At 39.1% G+C, this 24,600-nt stretch overlaps 1 protein-coding gene across 6 annotated transcripts in view; it reads left to right on the top strand.

Annotated features, from left to right (window-relative positions):
* The window catches only part of LOC147178070 (multiple epidermal growth factor-like domains protein 11), a 112,615-nt gene that overhangs the window by 84,299 nt on the left and 3,716 nt on the right, over positions 1-24,600 (top strand). For 3 of the 6 annotated variants that reach the window (XM_086072176.1, XM_086072180.1, XM_086072181.1), the window contains 13 exons: positions 1,166-1,329; positions 1,507-1,609; positions 8,003-8,149; positions 10,068-10,202; positions 17,934-18,062; positions 18,168-18,296; positions 19,375-19,503; positions 19,574-19,702; positions 21,394-21,627; positions 22,530-22,684; positions 22,856-22,925; positions 23,048-23,101; positions 24,209-24,427. In XM_086072176.1, the coding sequence (XP_085928302.1) occupies positions 1,166-1,329; positions 1,507-1,609; positions 8,003-8,149; positions 10,068-10,202; positions 17,934-18,062; positions 18,168-18,296; positions 19,375-19,503; positions 19,574-19,702; positions 21,394-21,627; positions 22,530-22,684; positions 22,856-22,925; positions 23,048-23,101; positions 24,209-24,427 (1,797 nt within the window). The remainder of the gene's footprint in view (positions 1-1,165; positions 1,330-1,506; positions 1,610-8,002; positions 8,150-10,067; positions 10,203-17,933; positions 18,063-18,167; positions 18,297-19,374; positions 19,504-19,573; positions 19,703-21,393; positions 21,628-22,529; positions 22,685-22,855; positions 22,926-23,047; positions 23,102-24,208; positions 24,428-24,600) is intronic. The other 3 variants (XM_086072177.1, XM_086072178.1, XM_086072179.1) reach the window with 3 other exon arrangements.

The following is a 24,600-nucleotide window of genomic DNA, read 5'->3' as shown; positions in this document are numbered from 1 at the left end:
TAGACCAGGGGTAGGCAAGTTCGGTCCTAGAGAACCGCAGTCCTGCATGTTTTTGATGTCTCCCTCCTGGAACATAGTTGAGAGGCTCCTGCAGAACGTAATTATGAGCTGATGATTAGAAACACCTGGTTTGCAGGCAGGAGACACAGAAAACATGCAGGTCTGCGGCTCTCTAGGACCAAACTTGCCTATCCCTGGCCTAGACCATCTTTATGTAGCACAACAGGTGCCATGTTGAACTTTCAATTATCGATATGAGAGTGTAAGAGAGCTGTAATACCAAATTTAACACACTTGCACCCTATTTACACCTGAGACACTGTGGCACGAACGAGTCACGTGACACATGGGAGTGAAAAGGACGAACTGTGCAACTTGACATTACCGCTTAAGCTTGTACTCATTTTTATTGCTAGAGTTTATAAAGGTGGAATGTTCTGTTATTTTGAAGGAACAATACATTTACACTACCTGATGACTTTTCATTATGTGAAAGTACCATTTCTTCAGTGTTGTCCCATGAAAATATTGTATTTTTGTCTTATGTAAAGAATATTTTAAAAAGTTATAATTAGTCAAAATGAACAGGAAAATATTTTTGTGAGGCAACTTGATATATTAGGTGTTGTCACTTACCGGCAATTATACCATACCGGGAAGACAAGTGCCTTGTTTGTGGCTTTGAGTTGCAATGGAGCAGACAACTGAACGCAGCCAATGTGACAGAAGCTTACAGTCCTCTGTCAAATGTGTGTCATTTTCCATAAAAGATACTATCAGCCAGAAACAATGATGGATATAAAGTTTTCATATATTAAATAAAGTGACTACAAATAAGAACTTTACCTTTGGAACTGGAGAGTGACGTTCAATTCCAGTGAAGACAAAAAAAGTAAAATGACAACTTGTTGGAGAGATGCTATTCTCCTTCCTGAATACTGTCAAAATGCCCTTGAGCAAGCCCACCCTCTTGTTCCATAAGTGCAGCGTGACCGTCACACTATTCCATTTCTCTCTGTGTGCCCACATGTGTGTGGCCTGGTTCTCTGTTGAACCTAGTTCCTCCTTGAGCTATTGATACTTATCTAATGTATACAAATCTTTTTAAAAGTCAGATGCAAACAAAGTGTTAGAGGACTAACAGTCAGTTTGATTCTGTGTCCAGGTTGGCAGGGAGTTGACTGCACCATCCCATGCTCCAGTGGGAACTGGGGTCTAACTTGCAATCAAACATGTCAGTGTGCTAACGGGGCAGCCTGTGATCCCGTTAATGGAACCTGCACATGCTCTCCAGGCTGGAGGGATGAATTGTGTGACATACCATGTCATGTTAGTGCTCACAGAAATAAATTTTATTATTATTATTATTATTATTATTATTATCATGACTTTTTTATATATATTTATCACGACTTTTTAATATATATTTATCATGACTTTTTTTATATATATTTTTTGTGGTAAACCTGAAATTTCTGTTTAGATGATTTGTTTTGTGTCTTTTAGGAGGGATCATATGGCTTGGACTGCAAGGAGAGATGTGACTGTGCAAATGCTGATGGCTGTGATCCAGTAACTGGAGCTTGTCGCTGTGTCGCAGGTTGGACAGGTAAATACATGCACCTATTGTAAGAGACAATACGATAAGTTTAAAGTCACCAATCTCCTAGTGACTAGAGTGATTATGGCCAGATATTCTTCCTGAAGTTGGAACAGACTTCAGCGAGCTGTCCTGATGGAGCTGGCCTTTGACCCAACTGAAAGCTTTTATGTTGATTTATATATTGGAGATTTAGTTAGAGAAATGAGGCAGGAGTCACTCATACATTTTGTACACAAACTGTCCAACAGGTTTGGTAAAACAAAGTCTATCGGCCAGTTTATAGAAACAAATGTTTGCTGAACAAATAAGGTAAAAGTTAATTTGCAGGTACAGTACTTTTTACTATACTGTACGTATCACAAGTGCACTATCCAGCCGAGGGATCCCAACAGAAGAGCTTGACAAAGTGGCATGAAAGAGGGAAGTCTGTGCTTCTTTGTTTAGGTTGCTTGCCCTGCAACCCAAATCTGGAAGAATATGGATGGATAGATGAATTTTTTGAAGGAGGTAGCCAGAATACCCACACTAGTGTTAATTTCGTTAATGAAAACTAAACAAAAATGTTTTCGTCAACATATTTTTCACCGGACGAAAACTAGACTAGACTACTGGACTAAAACTCTCATTAATAAACAATAACTGGGATTAATCAGTATGCATTTTCCTCGACTAAGGAAGACGAGACGAAGATGTACTTCACTTAATAAAAAACAGACTAAAATCTTTTGGACTTTTGTTCATGAAGAAAAACAAGACAAAAATTATATGTTTTTGTAAAATCCTGTCTCTACTAATCTGCCACTGTGACACTGTCAGGTGACACACAGTGATACACTCCCTTTGAAATCTGCAGCTAGCGAGTGCAAGATGCACAAAGACATGGGACAACCAGGAGGTTGATTCATGGTGAAATGTAAAAAAAAAAAAAGAAGAAGTAAATTATAGCTATAACGTAACATTAATCCAACGGCTATTACGTTCCAAAAATAATGTTAATCCAACAGATAATTAATCCAGTAGGGGTGTGAATTGCCTAGTACCTGGCGATTCCATTCATAGCACGATTCATAGGTCACGATTCGATTCAATACCGATTAATCCTGATACGAATCTATAAATTGATTACTGCGATTTTTTCAAATTTAGAAAATACTAGTTATCAGTAAACTTGTACATGTACACTGTAAGATTTGTATGAAAATGTATTTATTTATCTGAAACTTCATGCTTATAAGCCACTGTGTTTAACAAACAATCTGTTTCATGTTTGAACAGCATTGAAATCAAATATTAAGGCTTAATGTTCCATTAATATAACATTCTTCCATGCTTAACGTGTGAACCCTAACCCTAAGTAAGACGTTTTGTTGAATATTCCCATAAAAAAATTATGTTTACACATTGATTCGGCCGCATGTCGAATCGATTGGAGAATTGCGCGCTGTAATATTGCGATACATTGCCGAATCGAACACCCCTATAATCAAGGCTAATTTACTATCTCGTAGCATGTAGCTATAGTAGCCACTTGTTGATATACTGTAGTTGTGTGTAAAGTTGTTTTTCATCAAAAAGATGAGAGAAAATGTTATGTATTTTAGATCCGGAATGATCAACAATATCTGATGAGAAAAAAATCTACAGGTGTAAAATGATTGTCCTGGCTAAAAATTTACTAAATAAAAACAGGATGACTAACTATGATCAAAACTAACAAGCGTGATTGAAACTGGACTAAAAATGAGACTGAAAATGTCTGATAAAATTAACACTAACCCACGCAATGAAAAATCCACACAAGTTTCAAAAGTAGTACTTATGGACTTTGAGGCAGACATTTTAACCACTACCCACCAAGCTGCCGTGTTAAATCTTATTTCTGGATGTTGTGCTTATGCTGGTAGAAAAAAATAACTTTGTTTTACATTAGAGAGCATGATTAAAACTAGTGAAGTTGCCTTGTTTTGATTGGTATCTTGTTCACCTTTGTGAGTCGCCACTTCTCAATTTTCATTACAACAGTCTGACGGACAGGGCAACTGCTTTGCGCTCACGGTATATCTCAAGGATAGTTTATTAATTGAATTTATTATGATGGCTGCTGACACTTCACTCTCATATTCTTTCATATTCTATGTCAAAGGAACTTTCTAATGAGCCGCTGATATGCCAAGTTACAAAGGAGGGATGAAGAAATTCTCTATTTGCACACTCGTCCTGTCTTGTCCTGCTGTGTGTGCGTGTTTGCGTATGTGTGTGTGTGTTGGATGGGGAAATATGAATTAATGTACTATCTCTCGAGTACTGCAGCCTACAGGCTGTCCCCTGTGAGCACCGGCAGCTCTGATCCATTCTTTAAGACTCTCTTTTTGGACACAAATGTAAAACTGATGAAAGACGGAGACATGAGAATGATTAAAGGACTAAAAAGCTTCGGCTGATTTTGAGGATTCTGGGGGGTTTGCCTAAACTTGTAGTACATTCATAACTGACAGTACAGTAGTAACTTACATTAGCAAGGAAACGGTATGTTTTCTGTTTTTTAAGACAGGTTTCAGCACTGAAACTTCCTGTCAAATAGATGTGGGTCTACCTTGTGTGCCCACAACAGCTCTGTCTCATAGGGACCAGTAGAGAGAACTCGTAACATTGTCATCACATTCATTAAGTCCTGGAATTTGAGAACTTCCTTCAGAATGATTAGACATTTTTTTCAGAAAGTCCTGATAAAGTCATTGAGTGACAAGTTCAAGGAATTTCAAATTCTGGAAAATGACCACTTCGCTCCTCAAGTGGATCTTGAAAATAGGTTGTTGTGTCTTTTGGCTTGTCCCAGTCACTCACATGATTTGTTTGGCATGGTTTTATGCTGGATGCCCTTCCTGATGCTTGGGTCTGGCCGTGCCTGGTTATTGGGGCACCAACTGAGGCCCTGTTTACACGTAGCCGGGGGTTTTGCAAATGGGATATATTTTTCTGCGGTTTACCCTGTCATCCACACGCCCGCGGGAATTGTTTTCCATTAAAAACGAAGGTTTCCAAAAACTTTGGTCAAAGTGAAGATTATTATGCAGATTTCTCCGGATCCGCGTGTGTGTGTCCATCGTAAATTAAGTTTTACGTCGTCACTCTACACACGTCACTCAAACACATACCTCAAGTTGTTGACGTGGCGTGGATTTGCTTTCCCACCCGGGAGACCATGTTTGTATGTGTGTGTGTGTTAGGATGTGAGTGAAAAAAAAAGAAGTTGTTAAAGTGAAGCTTTTTTCAAAATTGTATTTATCCTCTTTGTTTTCCTCTATGCTCTGTTTATGATGTACTCACTCTGGTTGACTGTTTACAAGTATTATTATTTTTTAATTAAAAAAATAATAATGTGTGTGCTGTATTTGGTTAACTACTGCCACCTAGAGGCTTTGCATGCATTTCATTGTTGGACCAATTTGTGGAAGTGACGTCGCCAGGCGGAAGCATACTCTGTTTGGATAGGATTTGAGGAACTGTTGCCACGTTAAGCCCTTCTCCCACTGAGTTCCGAACATTGCCAAACACTGCGAATGTTGAATTAGCAAAATATGAGGTTGTCGTCTCTGTCATTTTGCAACATATCTGCGACGTGCTTGCGATGTAAAAGCGACTTTTGAGACAACGCATGAATTAAATTAAAATTTGAGTCAAATTGACCCACAAAACAGATTAAATTTACAGTGGAACCTCAGAGTTTGAACGTCTCGAAACTCGTACAAATCGGACTTCAACCAAAAAATAGGAGTAAAAAATGCCTAATTTTCGAAGTTCAAACACCCAAGACTTTGAACACTTTGCTGAAACAAATTATGTTCAAACTCCGAGGTACCATTACATAATTTTTAGTTTCCGATGTAATTATTGGACATTTTTGTCCAGTCAGTCTGCCTGTTTGCCTGCAAACAACCCCTGTTCATTTTGGACTTATTTCCTGATCTAATTTTGTGTTATAAAAATGGGTATGGAGTCGTCAAGTAAAGTATATTGCCATAATTTAGATATCACTGCCTACATACACGAGTAATTAGCTTGACGTACGCCCTACGTTGAAGAATGCATTCTTAACTGTTCTCTCGTTAGCATAACATTAACACAGTAGTCAACATGACAAGACCCCAAACGTAATACTTACATCTCTTATCCTGTTCTTTTCTTTCTCATTTCTTCATTCATCTGTCCAGTCCAATCCACTAACATCCGCCGAAACGACAGGTGCTGATATTGGCGTTTTGCGCATGCGCGAGGGAGAACCTGTTTAGTGAAGGTGGCTGCTACCGTGCCTACCAAAATCCTCATGATTAATATTAAACAAACAACAACAAACTACCATTCGCACTCACATTGTAAAAATGGTTATACTATACACAAATAAATAAATAAAATACATTATGACATACGAAGTAGAACCGGAGGGAGACAACGGTCCACTAAAAGTATTACAGTGCATACCATACCATGGACTGATATGTTCTGATAATTATTTATGCAAAAACGCCTGTAGTGGCAGGCAATGCAACAAGTCATAATCAGCTTCAAAGAGGCTATTCGGAAAATTGTATGAGCTCTTCCGCTTAACAGCAATCCTGTACCTGTTACTCTCACGTGATCCCAGCAATTAATTCAATTTCCAATTATCCCTCTTCTTTAAATCATATATAGCTTCAACAATTTTTGAAATAAATTTGGACCTCAATGGACAAGCAACATCATTTTTAGGCTAAATTTTGACCACATTGGATAAGCTAAATACAACCCAATTTTAATCGACTATTTTTGGGCTAAATTTGGACCATATTAGACGGGTTATAACCCAGTTTTTAACGTCCATTTTTGGAGTAAATATGGACCACATCGGATAGGCTGTAACATGACCCAGGTTGCAATGTCTATTTTTGGTCTAAATCAAGTCTAAGATGGACGGACCTGATTTAGTCCAAAATTAAACATCTAACAGACGTCTGGTGCTGGTTGGGCTCAGCTCCTTCTTCACCACAATGGACCGATACAGCGTCCGCATCACTGCAGACGCTGCACCGATCCGCCTGTCGATCTCCCGCTCTAACCTACCCTCACTCGTGAACAAGACCCCAAGATACTTGAACTCCTCCACTTGGGGCAGGATCTCATTCCCGACCCGGAGAGGGCACTCCACCCTTTTCCGACTGAGGACCATGGTCTCGGATTTGGAGGTGCTGATCTTCATCCCAACCGCTTCACACTCGGCTGCGAACCGCTCCAGTGAGAGCTGGAGATCACGGCTTGAAGCAGCCAACAGCACCACATCATCTGCAAAAAGCAGAGATGCAATAATGAGGCCACCAAACCGGACCCCCTCAACGCTTCGGCTACGCCTAGAAATTCTGTCCATAAAAGTTATGAACAGAATCGGTGACAAAGGGCAACCTTGGAGGAGTCCAACTCTCACAGGAAACGAATTCGACTTACTGCCGGCAATGCGGACCAAACTCTGACATCGGTCATACAGGGACCGAATAGCCCGTATCAGGGGGCTCGGTACCCCATACTCCCGAAGCACCCCCCACAGGACTCCCGAGGGACACGGTCAAACGCCTTCTCCAAGTCCACAAAGCACATGTGGACTGGTTAGGCGAACTTCCACGCACCCTCGGGGACCCTGCTGAGGTAATAGAGCTGGTCCACTGTTCCACGCCTCTCCTGTGCTGATTTAAAGGACATGAAAGAAGCTGCCTACATTTACCGGGAAGCAAGTCTGCTGTGTTAACTCTCACAACGACGCAAAAGCACGAATCTAATCTTTACTATATCAAAAGAAAGAAAACAGACTTTGTGCTAGGCATGAAAATAGGGCCCATAATTGTCATCATGTTGTGATAATTAGCTGGTGGCTCCTCATCAAAATGTGTAGCGCAAGAACATGCAATTGAAATGGAACAGATTTATTTTGGTTTTTGAGTCCATACGAAAACAAGATGAATGATGCAACTGGACTGCTTGAGCCTTGGTAATGTTTTCTTCAACCAGGTGAAAGGGGGTTCTGCATCTGATAGTCAGGTCAGGGGTTCCGAGAGATTGATTATAGACAGACCAATATTCCAGTGAAGTTAAGTATAGGTCATCGTTTCCAAGCAGTCTGTGGGTTGAAGCTCTGTAGAAGGTCTGAATAAGGTACATGGTGATCAGTGTGTGCAAGATGTTTTCCGTAGCGAGCATTTACATGATCCAGAGCCAAAGGTTGAGATTGTTGCAAAATGTAGCTGTTGTTTTTTTCCCTTTAGAAAACTAAAGCTGTTTTATATAAATGTTTAACATTTTTATTTTATTACATTTATCAAATTCTAATTACATGAATTGATTATGTGTGTCCATGTGCGTGTTGGCCTTTCACAGGTGTCCATTGTGACAGTGTATGTAATGAAGGACATTGGGGACCCAACTGTTCTTACAGCTGCACGTGTGTGAATGGAGGCTCATGCTCCTCTGATGACGGCACATGTGTGTGTGCTCCTGGTTACCGTGGCACCAACTGCAAACGAAGTAAGAATGCCAAATACACTCCCACACTCAAAAGACTAAATAAGTAAATAACAGCAGAGCAAATCCCCAACATGGAAAACATGAGATCGAAATTGCTTAATGGTTCTGTTATAACTCTTTTCGTAAACAGCGCATCTGAGGCGGGGCACACGTTTTTTTCTGAGCACAAGGCAAGCTGTGCATGTTTGCCAATTTGGTAGACTGGTTTCTGCAAAGCTGGCTGTGTCATTGAAAATACGCTTAGCGGAGAAGTGAAAATTTAGGAGCAGAAAGTCAATCTAAACTCAGGCCTGCTCAGACCCCTGCCAACCATTTATTCAGGTCACAGCTAATCAATTTAGAAACGATATAGCCTTACAAGATGAAAACAAGGCTAGTGTTTACTTGTCTTAATTCGATCAATAGCCACTTTCTATTACATATAATGACTTAAGCATATTTTTAGTTTAGGGCTGTATTTAAAAACAAGGGTTAGACACTTTATTTGGACGTACGCCGCCATTGTTATTTACGTCGCTACGCATTCAGTGCGTAGTGACGTAGAATGGCGGCATGCTCTCTGCCGAGTAATGTGAAACGCCAATTAAAAAAAAGCAAGGTAAGCCTCCATAGTGTTCCTAAAGGGACAACCAAAACTCTTGAATGTGTCTGGTGAATGACAAGAGCACAGCGTGGGGGAGTGTGACTCTACCAACCGCATGTTGTTTCTTTAGAAACGCTACGAGGCTTAACTACGTAAATAAAAATGGCGGCATACGTCCAAATAAAAATTCTGTAAAATGTATTAAACTGGAAATGATTTTTGAAGAATAAATCTCATAGTTATGTTAGTAACAACCAAATAAATATTATAGAGCAAATTTGTCATGACAGTCGTGGTTCCGTTTAAGGATGCTGAATGCCGGTCATATTGTTTAGTAATAATTAAATGTTAACACGGCATCCTGAAGACTATTGCTTTTGCGGAATTTGAATGAAGTTGCAAAATCCGCCCCTTTTAAACCATCTCAGGGCGCGACCATTTTGCCACTGGCTGCCGGCTGAAAATGACATCACAGTTGCGCAGGGCTCAGGTAACGACCAATTACGGCCCTCCTTCAGAAAGCAGGTGAACCATGATTGGTTGTTGCCTAAGCCCTGAGCATCTGTGATGTAATTTTCAGTCGCTAGAAGTCAGAAAATGGCCGCCCCCTGACAAAACGTGTGGATTTAGCTGCTTAACTCATATTCCACAAATGCAATATTAATCAGAATACCGTGTTTAGACTAGTAGGGCTGCCTAGAATATATTATTATTATTATTATTATTATTATTATTATTATTATTATTATTATTATTATTATTAAAGAAATGTTTCAGGACAGTTAGGAACTAGCTTGAACAAAATGTCCATTTGTCTAACTTGTATTGCATGCTTGAAAAGAGGGACTTGAAAAAGTGGATAGAACAAACTCTTACGCCTGTCAGCGTATGTGCATTGTTCATGGCTTTTCATTTAGAAATGGATTGCATACACCAGCTTTCCTTTGTTTCCTCCTGTATCGGTGGGATCAATTGAATAGCGCTTGGTTCAAAGTTTAGTCAATTGTCTTAATTAGGAGTGTGAGAGAAATGGTAAAGAGTCTCTATGGCCTGGCTTTCCACTTAGGCTAATATCAATTAAAACAAATTAAAGGTTTTAGCAAGACTTATCCAGAAGGATCAGTGGTAAAAAGCAAACAAAGCAAAAGTAATGCGACCGACAGGCTGACACAAAGGTAGGAAATTAAATATACAAATACGCGATTTGGAAAGACTACAATATATGAATATGGGTTGGAGTAGTATCATGATTATAATAATAAAAATTTGACTCTCCCCCGTAGAATAGGCCTCCATTCCTGATACGCTTACAAAATGTGTGTGTTTGTTGTGCAGCATGTTCACCTGGTTTCTATGGCCATCGTTGTAGCCAGTCGTGTCCTCAGTGCATCCATAGTGACGGGGCTTGTCACCACATCACAGGCCACTGCGAATGTTTGTCTGGTTTCTTTGGCACCCTCTGCAATCAGGGTGAGTTGACACCTCAATATTGCAATGTTAATTTATTAAATTAATATCTTCACAAAATTATACTAAACAAGTGTGGCATAAACAGTAAGTCATATATCAGATTTCAGTAATAATGCAAACCAATCTGCAGCTTTATCACAAGTCAAAATGTCCAAAAGTCAGTACAAGGATACTTTAAAAAATATATTAAAGGTAAGCAATGATAATAATAATGCATTCAATAAATTTATTTCTACAATGATTTTGAGGGTTCGGTGCACGGTGATATTATATTTAACTCTTTGACTGCCGAGCATTTTCAGAAAAGAGGATGTGTGGGTGCCAGCTGATTTAAGCATTTTGACTGATCTTTCAAGGTCCACAGAAAATTTTGTGTTTGGACTATGGAAACACAGATACTACCAAATGAAAGATTGAACTGTCATCAGGAAAAGAAAGTTTGTTTCTACCTTATTCCGTTTTTCAGTAATCAACAATAGAAAATAGGTTAGTTTCACCCAAATGCTCTGTTTTGGACCAAAATACGGAGAAATCAAGCTTTTTGTGAAACGATATTATTTCATGCACTCTAGTGAATTTGACACCTTTTTTTTCCATGAATGATGCCACAAACACCTAAACAGTGCTTTACTTCTGTAAAACACTACATACAACAATAAAAAAGTGTTTTTTGAAAGCAAAATACGTTTATTTACATTCAACAGTGTAACAATTTGACAAAACAATTTGGCAAACTATTTACAAATGTGTGCAACTGTGGTACTATTTACAATTGTGTGGATGTTTCAACTACACAGTTTTTCTTTTTGTGAGGTATATTGTGTAAAACTCCCCTGCGTGCAAGGGGACGCAGCAGGATTTGCACCACAGATTAGTTTCACTGCGATTTCCCCTTCGCGTGCACTTTCTTGCCGGCCTTTTTTTCCGGGGAGTAGCAGATATATACTGCAGTGTGTGTTTGGCCATGTTGTCATCAAGTCTACTCTCAGGATCATGATACGGTGACCTGGTGTTACGTCTGGCTTCCTCATATCCTTCAGTTCCTATACCGGGTGGTAAGAGATGTTCTGATCCATCTTATCCACTCCATTCATGGTGGCATCGTAGTCCAGAACCAGTGTCTTCTCCGTGATCAGACTGTACCCACTCCTCCGATGAATATGCATTGGACTCGGGGTACTCTTCATCGTCCGATTGAACGTCCGCCTGTGCAGAAGTGCTAGTTGTCCGCCGTTAGCATCACTAGCCGGTGAGGCTTTATGACGCGATCGGAGCCGCCGCGTCAACGCTTCCAACTTCGGCGTCAACCTCGGAGTCACCATCATCATCATCATCAATGTGCTCTTTAGCATTGATCGATGCTTTTCGTCTTTGAAAAAAATGCTCAAGCGTGAGCTGCTTGCAACCGGTCGCCATTTTCGCTTCTTCAGCCATTCTTCCCTCAACACTCTAACTCCGCCTCACGTCTTCTACTGACGCCTACCCAATCTTGTCCAAAGAGAGTCATCGCTGCCATCTAGTGCCCAAAAATAGTCATTATACTAACTCGACCTGCTTGATACTTTCAGCACAGCTTGCCAAGGCTTTCCTCCACCCGTTTAAAAAAAAAAACAAAAAAAACATAGTTAACGTCTTTAGCGGCACTCATTTGGATTTTACTAAACGTTATTAAACGTTTTTGGCGGTCAAAGAGTTAAGAATAAAATCTGATGACATCCACCACACATATCAGCGGCGTACAGAACCTGCGCCAAATCCACATCAAGTAAAATTCACCAAAATCTTGTTATTCCACCTGCACCACAAGTTAGACCTGTTTTCACCTGGTCTACCTTCTGTCACCAAATTGTCAGGCGTGCTCGGCACATTTAGAAAACACCACCAGTGAGGCCTGGCACAGTCTGCCATAAATTAGACTTGCCCTGCGTCAGTTTTTACAATGCGCATGTCAAGAAAAATAGGGCCCAATAAAAAAAAATTTGAATTGAATGAAAAATTCATGTGTGAAAATGAAAGCCTACCAACTGACCAGATTGCAGCTGAGCCACCAATATACCCCCCCCCCCTCCACTTCTTTCAATGTGCATTGGTGCTTTGTGCCCTCAAGTAGTCAATTTGTTTTAGGATTCTGCAACTTTTGGTTAACGTTTTGAAATTTGAGTATAATACAATTATTTTCAGTTGCATGCATTTTTATTTATAGTCACAATTAATCTCCTGTAGTGGAATACTGTACAGTATAAGCATAAGTAAGCATATAGTTAAGCATAAGCTCATAACAACAGCGAATGAATGACGTACTGCGATTGCACATTGCACTGAGCTGTCTTTTAGAGATACCCTATTGGATATATTGTATTATTAATATAGAATAAATATAAATAGGACTATAGAATTCAAAAACAACAACACAAATGTGTTGCCATGGTAACAAAATTACTTAGGGGTAAAGAAGTGTCATGATAACCCTGATTTTACATTCAGACATCCTCTAGCAGCAGGTTAAAATGACATCTAACTGTTATGTAAAACATAATACACAAAATTCTGACTCATTTCGATTGATTATCACATTGAATGGGAGACAAATGCACAGTGTGTTGTGGTGCTCTGTAGTTCCCATGCCAATCACTTTGAAGGAGCGCGAGATGAGACCCTCATCAGACTGAATGCGGTGGTCTGACGTAATCTTTTCTGCACCATACGTCAGGAAGGTGACGTGGTTTGCTCATGTCATGCCTGCTAGCGCAAGCAATCTGTTCTGGCGATGCAAAGTGCATTGGGTCAGCATCTTATTTGGCAGGTTGAACTACCTTAGCTCACTGGCGCTCTCCTGAGTCATCTTAGCCTCAAAGTTGTAAAAGGCGATGGGCAACAACAATAATAATAATTAAAAAACATGAATCATCTTGTTAAGCTATTAAGACTTGAATTAAGCTGTAAAGATATGGAAAAGGTTTATATTCATAAAATGTGGCTTACAGCAAAGGTAATGTCTGACAAATAATTCTGAGATAATCCTTGCCGTTGGCAGTTGAGACGTATTAAGATGCTGATTAAAGAGCATGATTATTCCATTTTCTTTTAGGTCGTCAATCGTCACATTAAAAAGTAATTTAATGGTCTTCCATTGTTCGCCCATAAACGCTAATAGTCCATCCATATTGGTAGCCAACATACCATTACAACACCCATAATGCTTACCAGGCAGATCTGTCAGAATACCCCCCAGGGAGTCAAATGTGTCTCTCTGTCTTATTCTGGACATAAACTGCTTTTCAAAGTGGCAAAAATAACGAATACAAACACAGTTAGAAGGTGTAAATATTTGTTGTCTATTTTGTTATGGAGGGATTTTCACATCATGAAGTCAAAAAGTTAGTCAGACGTAAAGTTAGTTATTTATATGTGGCAATTCAATGAAAGTTTGAGGAATTAAAAAGTTGCATTGTTTTTACTTCTGTCTTCATGGTTAAGTAGCTCCTCATGTTGGTTGCATGATTCATAAATGTCGTGCCACGTTTGGGTCCTGAGGAGTGACCAGGCCCATTTTCGTAGGGGTGACTCACCCACTCCTGTCTACTGTCAAAGAATGACATTGTATTTTATAGAGGATTAGTGGTTATTATACATACACCCTCACATTTCTCAGGCTGGGTGTTTGAATCCGAGGTCCTACCATCCCGTGTGGAGTTAGCATCTTGTCCTGTTGATCTTTGCCACTTTTATGTTCTTATACTACTACATCCAATACACACTTATTGTTTCATTTTTGGGAATATATGTCATCATGTTCTTAGTTCACTGTTGTAAATCGCTGGTGCCAGGCCAAAATCTTGAATCTCCAAAATTGCCACTTTTCAGTAGACCCCAAAAAAACCCATTAACATTGCATCATCAAAGAGAGAACGCCACTTTTCAACACTTAACTCATTCAAACCCAAAAACATATAAATAAGTTTTTTACTTTGTCCTTCACTCCCCAAAATGTATTTAATTTATTTATTTATTTTTAATGCTCGAGCATACAGAAGGCTTTGATGAAGCTTCTGACTTGACGAGGTTGCTTAAAGCAATGGTAGTTATTACAAATAATGGCCAAAAAGTGGCAGCAGAGTATAAGAGATCAGCCAGGGCCATGTTGCAACAAGCTGTTTTTCTCAGTGTTTTCAACAGGTTTGTGAATAATGATGAAACTTAGCTATATTCTATTGCTAATTGCTGCAAAACGGAAACAGATACACATTTATTTTTTTCTTGATGAAAGAAGAGACTCTAATCTTTCTATTGGTAGGTTCCATTTTTTTTTATAGCAATAGAACACACTGTGAGTCTTGCAAAAACAGTCAAAATCCAGTAAAACAGCTGGGAGCAAAAGGAGTGAAAATGGCTGCGAATGAATGAGTTAAGATTGGTCAATAATTTGTAAAAAAAATAAAATAAAATGATGCCCATACGTGTGGACTGACCAAAGTCTTGTGAAAAAAATACAAAATTTGCCAAATTGTGATTTATGAGGTTCCGACTCGACGCCAGCAATATTTAGCGTGATTAACTTTTCCGTGGGTTAAGCAGATGTTAACTTGTCAATGACGGCAGCCAGACGTTCATTGCCAAGTTGAATTCTAAATGGACACTGGAAAAGTGAGCTGTAAAATATTCATTAGCATTAAACATGAAGGCAGACTGTCCTACATTAGTTATTCCGCTGCATCTTTGAGCCAATTCATAGATAAAACTTGGAAGCCCTGATAAATCCGATCTCCGATTCTAGTGCCGATCAATCCTTTCAGTGTACACTGACACATTACTTACTACTCTCACACATCAGAAGCCTCAGCCCAACATATGAGAGGAAAGGGATTGCTTTTAATTCAGACTACTTTTATAGACCTTCTATAAGGCACTCGTTAAAATTATAGTGCAATTCAATATCTTTTTTTAATGCATTTTCTAAATATTATTGTATTATATTAGTTCTTCAAAAAGATTATGTTGCATTATAATGTGTTATCATATCATCATCATTTATCTTCACTGATTAGTCAAGACTTCAAATGGTGCCGCATACACAATCCCCTCCAAAAGTATGGGAACGACATTGCCTTTGTTGTTGTTGTTTCAGATCAAAATGCAAGGCCCAAAAAAATCCAGCTTTATTTGAAGATATTTACATCTAGGTACTTGAAACAACTCAGGCCACCCTCTTTTCAAGCGAGCAAAATTATTGGAACATACAGTGCATTAAATTACCTTAAAGTGAATAATATTTAATATTTGGTGGCATAACCCTTACTTGCAATATAACCGCTCGAGCCTGCGCCACATTAACTTCACCAGACTTTTGCATTCTTCATTTGAAATGCTTTTCCAAACCTTTACTGCAGCCTCTTTCAGTTTGTTTGTTCCAGGGGATTTCTCCCTCCTTTTGACCTAAATCTTCAGATACTGCTAAATGCTGAAGAGGAGTGTTGACATTTTTCAACTGTGTACAAAATAGTTGCCTCATGCTGATTTTAATCTGGGATCTCATGGTTCAACTCCTTATATTTGTGCCTGAATCAAATTGCCCAAATGTTTATCAAAAATTAACCAAGGGCCAGTTGGACCAAATTATTGTTGTTCTCAATACCCACTATTGACTCTTACAACATTCAAAATAAATTCCAAGTTACTGCCTAGAACCAACGAGGCACTAAGACCTTGCGCTTAGCCTCCTATCTGACCTCCTACGTCTTCATTGCACGGCTCACAAATCTGTCCTTCACATTAATTGCAAAACTCCTGTGTGAGTCGTTCAATCTTTTGTTTGTGTACGAGTGTGCACGTATGTGTGAAACAATGTCTAACTGTGTTTGCATTAGCCAAATAAGCAAATGTTATATACTATAATTACCATCATTCTGTCTAATATTTTGATTAACAACCCTCGTAACGTTTTATTTTTATTTTTTTACCACACATAAGTAAAATTAGCCAAAATTTGGTTCACTATTAGAAGTGTGATATCGAAGTCATTTCTGAATATATATTTTTTTACTTGCGACCACTCAAAATTTTCAGTGGCCTCAGACCTATTCATACATACAGGTGGTCGTCCCAAAATTTGAATATCCTCGAAAAGTTGAATAATTTCCGTAATTCCATTCAAAAAAACAAACTTTCATAGATTATCAGGGTCCACTATTTAAGTGATTTCAAGTATTTATTTGTTTATTTTTACATTATTTGGGCTTCCAGTTCTTAAAACCCATTAAAACAGGATGTCAAACATTGTAAATAATGTGAAGAAATCAACTTGCATTCTTCCCAGTGTTTTGCATGGAAAAATAAAATATGGATGAATGGATGGTATTTTCAAAACAATATGCTTGGTGCTTGTTGTTAGCTCTTTGTTTTTTGTTCTGGTGGCCCTCATTTACATCTTGTAATACAGTACTCTCAAGAGGAAAATGAGGGCCACCAGACCCAAAAACAAAGAGCCAACAGCAAGCATCAAGAAAGCCTGGGCTTCCAGGACCCCCAAGCAATGCCACGGCGCATCGAGGCATTGGTTAAAGCAAAGGGATTCCCAACCAACTATTGAAGATTGACATATCGTTTTGAAAATACCATCCATCATCCATCTTTTTTTTCCATGCAAATAAAGACTAGGAAGTATGCATGGTGATTTCTTCACATTATTAGAATTTTTCGACATCCTGTTTTCATGGGTTTTATGAGCTGGAAGCCCAAATAATATAAAAATAAACAAATTAATACTTGAAATTGCTTAAGTTGTGGACTCTGAATCAGATTTTTTGAATAGAATTACGGAAATTATTTAACTTTTTGAGGATATTCTAATTTTTTTACAAGCACCTGTATATATATGTATATGTATTTGTTTTCGATGCCCTCTATGGACAATAAAAGCAATATTGTCCGAAAAGCACAACTAACTATCATCTGTATATATATATAAAAAAAAACTTCAAATTTGAATATTCACGCTCAATATAGACTCATCACACACTCATACACGTGTGCACGTTGCTGTTACTGTGTCCACACACGCTTACAGGCCTGAGCTCTCGATCCCAACCGTGCTTTCTTGTTTTGGTATAAGAATGGGGACATAGGAAGCACATAAGTCAGCTCAACAAAAAAATGATAATTAGCTCTCTACCGCCATCTGCTGTATTATGGCTTTTATGACTCTAAAGTTTAAAAAAAAATGTTTTCTTTGCTTAGTTGATGTCCCAGTAAAGGGATACATTGGGTAATCGCGGGAAATGCACTATAACACATCAGGTGTACAGTGCATCAAAAAACATGAACATTTATGATTTATAATGGGAGTCAATGTGCCAAAATGTGGAATTTTTTACTCATGTGTACTATAAAAATTTGTTTCCCACATTTAATAATTACAATAATATTTTTATATAATATTATATTTGATATTAATATGCTTTATATTTGATATTAATATTAATAAAAAGCCAAAAGCCAAAAATTTGACACTTTCCTTACGAGGAATTTCTAAGCATATAATTACCAAAATGTTTTGATGGCTCAATGCTTTATCACAATTTGAAATAATACAATTTGTAAAATAGAAGATATATACCTCATTAAAAATATATATGTTGTAAACCAGACTTTGAAAATTGCTTAGACTATTCAGTGGCCATTGCTTTTTTTTTAATGAATACAAGATATCCTCTTTTTTGGGTTGTGTCCTGACAGTATGTTCAAGTGGAAAATATGGTAAGCACTGCGCCGAGACATGCCTGTGCACAAACAACGGCACTTGTAATCCCATCGATGGCTCATGTCAGTGTTACCCTGGATGGATTGGCGAGGACTGCTCCAAACGTAAGACACAAATATATACACAACACAATATCGGCTTAGTTTGCCATTTTTGCTCACATTTCAAGTCATCCCGGTGACATATTTGTGTGTGTATTGTGTTGGCAGCTTGTCCTCAGGGTTCGTGGGGTCCCAATTGCATTCACACATGTAACTGTCACAATGAAGCCCAGTGTAGACCCACGGATGGAGAGTGTGACTGCAGTCCTGGATGGACAGGACTCTTCTGTACTCAGCGTATGTCTCTCTCTCTCTCACCCTCTCTCTCACTCTCTCACTCTCTCTCTCTCTCACTCTCCTCTCTCTCCACCTCACTCACAACTTTAGAAGAAATACATTAACTCTTCAATTAACTGTAAATCACTTCAACTCCATCAACCTTCAGTCAAAATTATACCATCAATCGATCCCTTGACTGATTCACAGATTTAAAACTCATATATATATATTCCAAGATCAGCAACGTCAGCATCCACTGTTACTGTGATTAACCAAGCATAGCCCGCGTTACATTCTGAGGTGCAGTCCCCATCTAGTGGCCGATGAACAAAACTGCATGTCATGAACACAGCCTCAGATTGTTGGCCTCAAGGCCAGAGGTAACTTGACTGCCCACCTCAGTTCTGAGCGCCTGCCTTCCGGAGTGGCGTTAGCATGTTCTCCTGATGCTTTCTTGGGTTTTCCCCGGATATTACAAAAATATGCAAATTGCCTTCCCAGAAGACTCTAAATCAGGGGTTGGCAAATAATTTAGTAAGAGAGTCACATGAGAAATTGGAACGCTTTCCATGCAAGGGCCAAACCAACATGCTAAGCTCAATTTTGTCGATTTATTTTTCCAATATACTGTGTTTAGAATTTTTTTTTAATTAAATAAAAAGCTCCAAATACTTAAATCATCATCACAGCCCAATTACATGGAAAATAAGTCATGTTTTGTAAAATTTCAATCAAAAAGTAAATTAATATAGCTGGGTTAGAAAATTTAAGGAAATATTTCATGTTTGGTACTTTTGAGCAACTAAGGAACTGTTTAAGTGATATTAAAAAATATGTAATTTTTTTAAAGAAGAAATTATATATGTATGATGGTGATGAATTTTCAGGAGGGTGCATTTGCTAAGCATATTACAACATTTGACAATGCCTTACAGTTAGTAAAGGTTTTATAATGGTGACAATGTTACCCCGGCATCAAGCATTTAATGGATTACGTTTTTATGATTTCCCAAATAATAGAAAATTACAAATAAATTGTAGTAATGGTTCCAATTAAACATAACATAGAGACAGTATATTTTCTGTCCTTCCTCAGGCTGTCCAACAGGTTTCTACGGCACTCGATGTGGTGAAGTGTGTCGCTGTCAGAACGGGGCTGACTGTGACCATATCGGTGGGCAGTGCTCATGCAGGACGGGCTTCATTGGAGAAAGCTGTGAACTCAGTGAGTTTTCATTCCATTGTTTCATTTGCAAAAATTGTCAGTCGTGTAAAACCTGCGTTCCTGTGTGCAGAGTGTCCTGCTGGCACGTTTGGCTACGGCTGCCAGCAGCTTTGTGAGTGTATGAACAACGCCACATGTGACTACGTGACTGGAACCTGCTACTGTAGTATTGGATTCAAAGGCATCCGCTGCGACCAAGGTGAGTCTTCTCCCATGTTAATATGCAGGATCACATTGATCATATGGCTTATTATATGATTTAGAGGGATCTTCAAATGTTGTATTTATTAACTCATTCAAAGCCAAAAATGTAGAAATACATTTTTAATACTTTGTCCTTCACTCGCAAAAACGTGTTTTATGGGGGGTGGTATGCTCGAGCATACAGAAGGCTTTAATACAGCTTCTGACATGAAGAGGTCACTTAAAGCAATGGTAATTATTACAAAAAATGGCTAGCAGGTGGCAGCAGAGTATAAGAGATCAGCCAGGGCCATGTTGCAACAAGCTCTTTTCCCCTTGTTTTCAACAGATTTGTGAATTATGATGAAACTTAGCTATTTCTAATGCTAATTGCTACCAAATAGACACAGATAAAAATATATATTTTATTTTCCTGATGAAAGAAGAAACTCTAATCTTTCTTTTGGTAGGTTCCATGTTTTTTATAGCAATAGAACACAACATTCTATGGGACTTGCAAAATCAGTCAAATCATCGCATGTTGTTTCTTTAGGAACGCTACGAGGCTTATCTTGCTTTCTTTAGAGGCGTTTCACATTGTTCAGCAGAGAGCCTGCCGACATTCTACGTCACTACGCACTGAATGCGTTGCGACGTAAATAACAAATAAAGTTTTTACAAAATGTATTAAACTGGAAATTATTTTTGAAAAATTAATCTCATAGTTATGTTAGTAACAACCAAATAAATAATATAGAGCAAACTTGTCATGACAGTCTTTTTTTTTTGTTTGGGGGTTGGAGGTGCTGGTGAGTGATGTCTGCCATCTGGTGGTGAATAATGTTATTACAACTTAAGACTTCTGAGCTTTAGTAAATTTTTAGGGACCACTCAGTGTGTGACCATTGGTCGCTTGCCTCCTGGTGCTCATTCCTGACTTAAATCGTATAGAGTTTTTTAAAGGTTGATGTTAATCCTAAAATAAATTGAGATAATAAGAATCAGACACATGGAGGATACATCTATGACATGTAACAAGGTCATAAACGTCATCAGAAATGTAACCTAAGTTTGGAGTTTATTTTTCCAGAGAAAAGTTTTTTTTTTTCAGTTTACTTTTGTCTGGAAAAAATAAACTCCAAACTTATTTAAAAAGTAAGACAAGACAAACGCCATAGTGCTACTCATTCACCTACTGATGATGCAGCATCAGGAGCAACTGTGGGTTCAGTATCTTGCTCAATAGAATTTAATCAAATATGTCAGACCCGTTCATTGTCTAACACAACTCGTACATTAACAAAAATCTATATTGATGTAATGACTAAAATAAGTTCAAATGAAAAGATGAAAATCGAAATACAAGCAGGAAAAATGAAAAGTAAGATGGTGAAAACAAGAAATAATGTTTTTGATTCTTGAAAAAGCATCATTGGTCAACAAAGTTGTCAGGCCAGATTTAAATGAACGGACAATTTGTTCCACATTTGAAGAAAACGGAAACCAAACACTGCTTTCATTTGTTTTGTTCTGGTTCTGGAAACACTCAATGAGCCAGCACCCGACACCCTGAGGGGTCTGGAAGTCAAATAGGAAAATTAAAAGTCTTGAGAATACAGTATGTGGGCCGAGAAGCATTTAGAGTTTAGTAGACGAGATGTAGCATTTTGTAGCATTCACATGTTGTCCATCAATTGTACTTATCAGCGGCTTTGATGATGGAGGAGCTGAACCCCTACACCAAGATCAGTCCTGCTCTTGCATCTGAGCGTCAAACGGCCGGCGCCATCCTGGGCATCATCTTTCTGCTGCTGCTCATCATGGCCATGCTGGCTCTCGTGGTTTGGTTGCGCTACCGACAGAGAGAGAAAGGCCACCATGTGCCGAACGTCACCTACACACCCGCCCTTCACATCAACTCCACCGACTACTCCCTCTCTGGTAAGCTCTCTCAGCGTATGTTCTCTCTCTCTCTCTCTCTCTCTCTCTCTCTCTCTCTCTCTCTCTCTCTCTCTCTCTCTCTCTCTCTCTCTCTCTCTCTCTCTCTCTCTCTCTCTCTCTCTCTCTCTGTGTCTCTCTCTCTCTCTCTCGCTCTCGCTTTCTTGCTCTCTCTCCTTCTCCTTCTCTCCCTTCCTCCCTCCCTCTGTGCTCTCTCTTTCTCCCTCCCTCCCTACCTCCCAGTTCTGCTTCCTTTACGTCTCTTTCTCTCTCTCTCTCTATCGCTCTCGCTCTCTCTTTCTCTCTCCTTCTCCTTCTCTCCCTTCCTCCCTCCCTCTGTGCTCTCTCTTTCTCCCTCCCCCTCCCGACATCCCAGTTCTGCTTCCTTTACGTCTACTTCTCTCTGTCTCTCTCTATCTTTCTGTCTTCCTCTTTCTCTTTCTCTGTCTCTCTCTCTTTCTTTCATTCTCTCCCTCCCTCCGCGCTCTCTCCCTTCCTCTTCTGCTCCCTTTATGTCTACCTCTCTCTGTCTCTACCTATCTTTCTGTCTTCCTCTCTCTCTGTATCTCTCTCTCCCTCCCTCTCTCTTCTGCTCTCTGTCTCTCCCTATCTTTCTGTCTTCCTCTCTCTCTGTCTCTCTCATTCACAAATTTAGAAATGGTCCAATTATTTTCAAGGTTTTAATGCGTTTTAGGTTCATCCAGAATTTTCACCCAAAAGCCTAATGTTCTAAAATTTTTGTGAGTAGTTTATGTTCTCACAAAATTACCATCGGAGTGTTTGTCTCTCAACTACAGGTTTATGTGTATGAGTTGTTGTGCATGAACTAGTCCATAAGTGCTTCCCAGTGTGCTGTATATAAAACGATGAAGTGTCGAGAATGTGCTGATGTCATGTGGCGACAGCAGGGCTTCAGTGCGCTGGCCTGCTCACTTCTGCAGAGTCGTCACCTTGTAACAGCTCTATAGGCCGCTGCTTCTCCAACCCCAGCTACCGCACGCTGGGCCCGTGCACCTACTCCGCCCACTACGCCAAACCGGACAAGAGACGCTCCACCAAGGTGGGCCTACATGACTTTGCTCACACATCATCACAGCAAACATACCATAACATGTCCATCTCAGTTTAGTAGCATGTTAGAGCAAACTACACAAACGGTGTGGTTTTTCAGTTTAATAAATAAAGATAATAACATGATAAAAAAAATCAAGGCTTTCCTTTTATTTCCTAGATGAAGGCCAAACGAAGACATAGGAACAGTGCTCCAGAGTGGGGTGCCTATTGTAACCTCAGTGAGTTGGGTCAGTCGCTATTGCTGTTTTTGCTGCAATAAACTTCCATTTTTTTAAAGAACATTTTTGAAACACTTTTCAATTCTTGTTCCTTGTTTCAATTGTTCCGCCCATTCCTTGTTACCACTCAGGCATATACTGCATTGACCGACGTTACAGTTACCAAGTGGAGCCACACTACAGAGGTACAGTGAAAGGAGAACCTCAAGTCGTGACATCATCACCTCAGACTCCTCAGCCAATCCGCTCGTTTGAACATGTTCCCCAGCCAATGTTTGCCTCTCCTGCATTTTAAACCTCCTCAGCTACGTTTAGACTTTGGAGTGCTGAATGACATTCATGATTAATGTATATTAAAGTAGATGTTTTGACAGAGCTTTGTCTTCGATAACAGTTTGGCTCGTTGACTTTAAATCTTTAAGTTAACAGAGTGACAGACTACTATTTACTTCTATAAAAGTAAGCTGTGTTAAAGTGATTTTAAGTTTCTACTCTGACATTGTGAATAATTAGAGTGGAAAAATGGACCCAACTTTGAGTCAAGAAATGTGTCTTTTAGTGTAAAACAACTCGTAAATATTGATCAGATCCTTTACTTTGGTCATAAAATTAGGTCATTTTGTATAAAACAACCCAGAAAGTTGGGTCAAATTGACCCATAAAGTGGATCGGTCCATTTTTTATCCATAATTGGGTTACTTTTGACCCAACTTTATTTTAAGAGTGTGTGCATCACAAAAGATGCATAATAATTAGGGGTATCGGGCGATAAAAAAAATAATAATGTTTTAAAAAATTGTCATTAAAGGAATTTGAAATTAACCAAAAATGAACGCACTCATTTTTACACCCCTAATAATAATACATCAGCTATATGTCAATGTTATCGTCTTTACAATATTACATCGACAAATGAGCGAAAGAGGTGCATCATGAAATTCCCCAGTGTCCTCAAAGTAAACTTTTACCCCTCACACAGCGAACATATTGTATATGAACCGGTGCTTACAAATGTGTCTGTTTCTGCAGGTTGCAAGTGATTCTTCTCCTCTGTGTGCCAACCCCACCTCTCCCCAAACTCACTCAAGGAACCTCTCCTCCAATGAACATGATCACTGCTTGCTCTTCTTCCTTTCAGCTGTCTTTTAACCTATTTGTTCACTCCTCATGTTAAACCTTTATCGCATATCTTCTTTGAAATTTATCATCTCATTGAATAGGATGTTGAGAATATTTATGCTGAGTGCAACCACTGACAGTAAACATTATTGTTGTCTTTGTTCTTGACGTAGACTACATGAAGAGTTCCATGTCCAGCACCTGCTCTCTCAACAGCGAGAACCCGTACGCCACCATCAACGACCCACCCGGTTTGGCGTGCAAACACTCGGAAAGCAGCTACGTGGAGATGAAATCGCCAGCTCACCACCAACACACGGCACACTGCTGTGCCACTACCATCATCAGCACTTCAACAAGCAATGGGCCTGCCAAGAATGTCTACAACATGGGTATGTTACGGTCCTGCACTGCTGGGTTAAAAGTAACCCAAATTGGATGAAATAGCTAACCCAGCGTTGAGTCCAAAAGGGGCCAAGCCAATATTGAGGATTTGACCCAGATCATTTGATCAAGACTTTGATCCAACAAGGGTAAAAAAACACCTATACTGATGAGTTAAAGC

Source organism: Leptonotus elevatus, chromosome 3 (genome assembly GCF_054856555.1).
Source record: "Leptonotus elevatus isolate MCC_2025b chromosome 3, RoL_Lele_1.0, whole genome shotgun sequence".
In the NCBI taxonomy this organism is placed as follows: domain Eukaryota; kingdom Metazoa; phylum Chordata; class Actinopteri; order Syngnathiformes; family Syngnathidae; genus Leptonotus; species Leptonotus elevatus.
The sequence above is the reverse complement of the archived record's forward strand: the minus strand, read 5'-3'. Positions and strand labels throughout refer to the sequence as shown.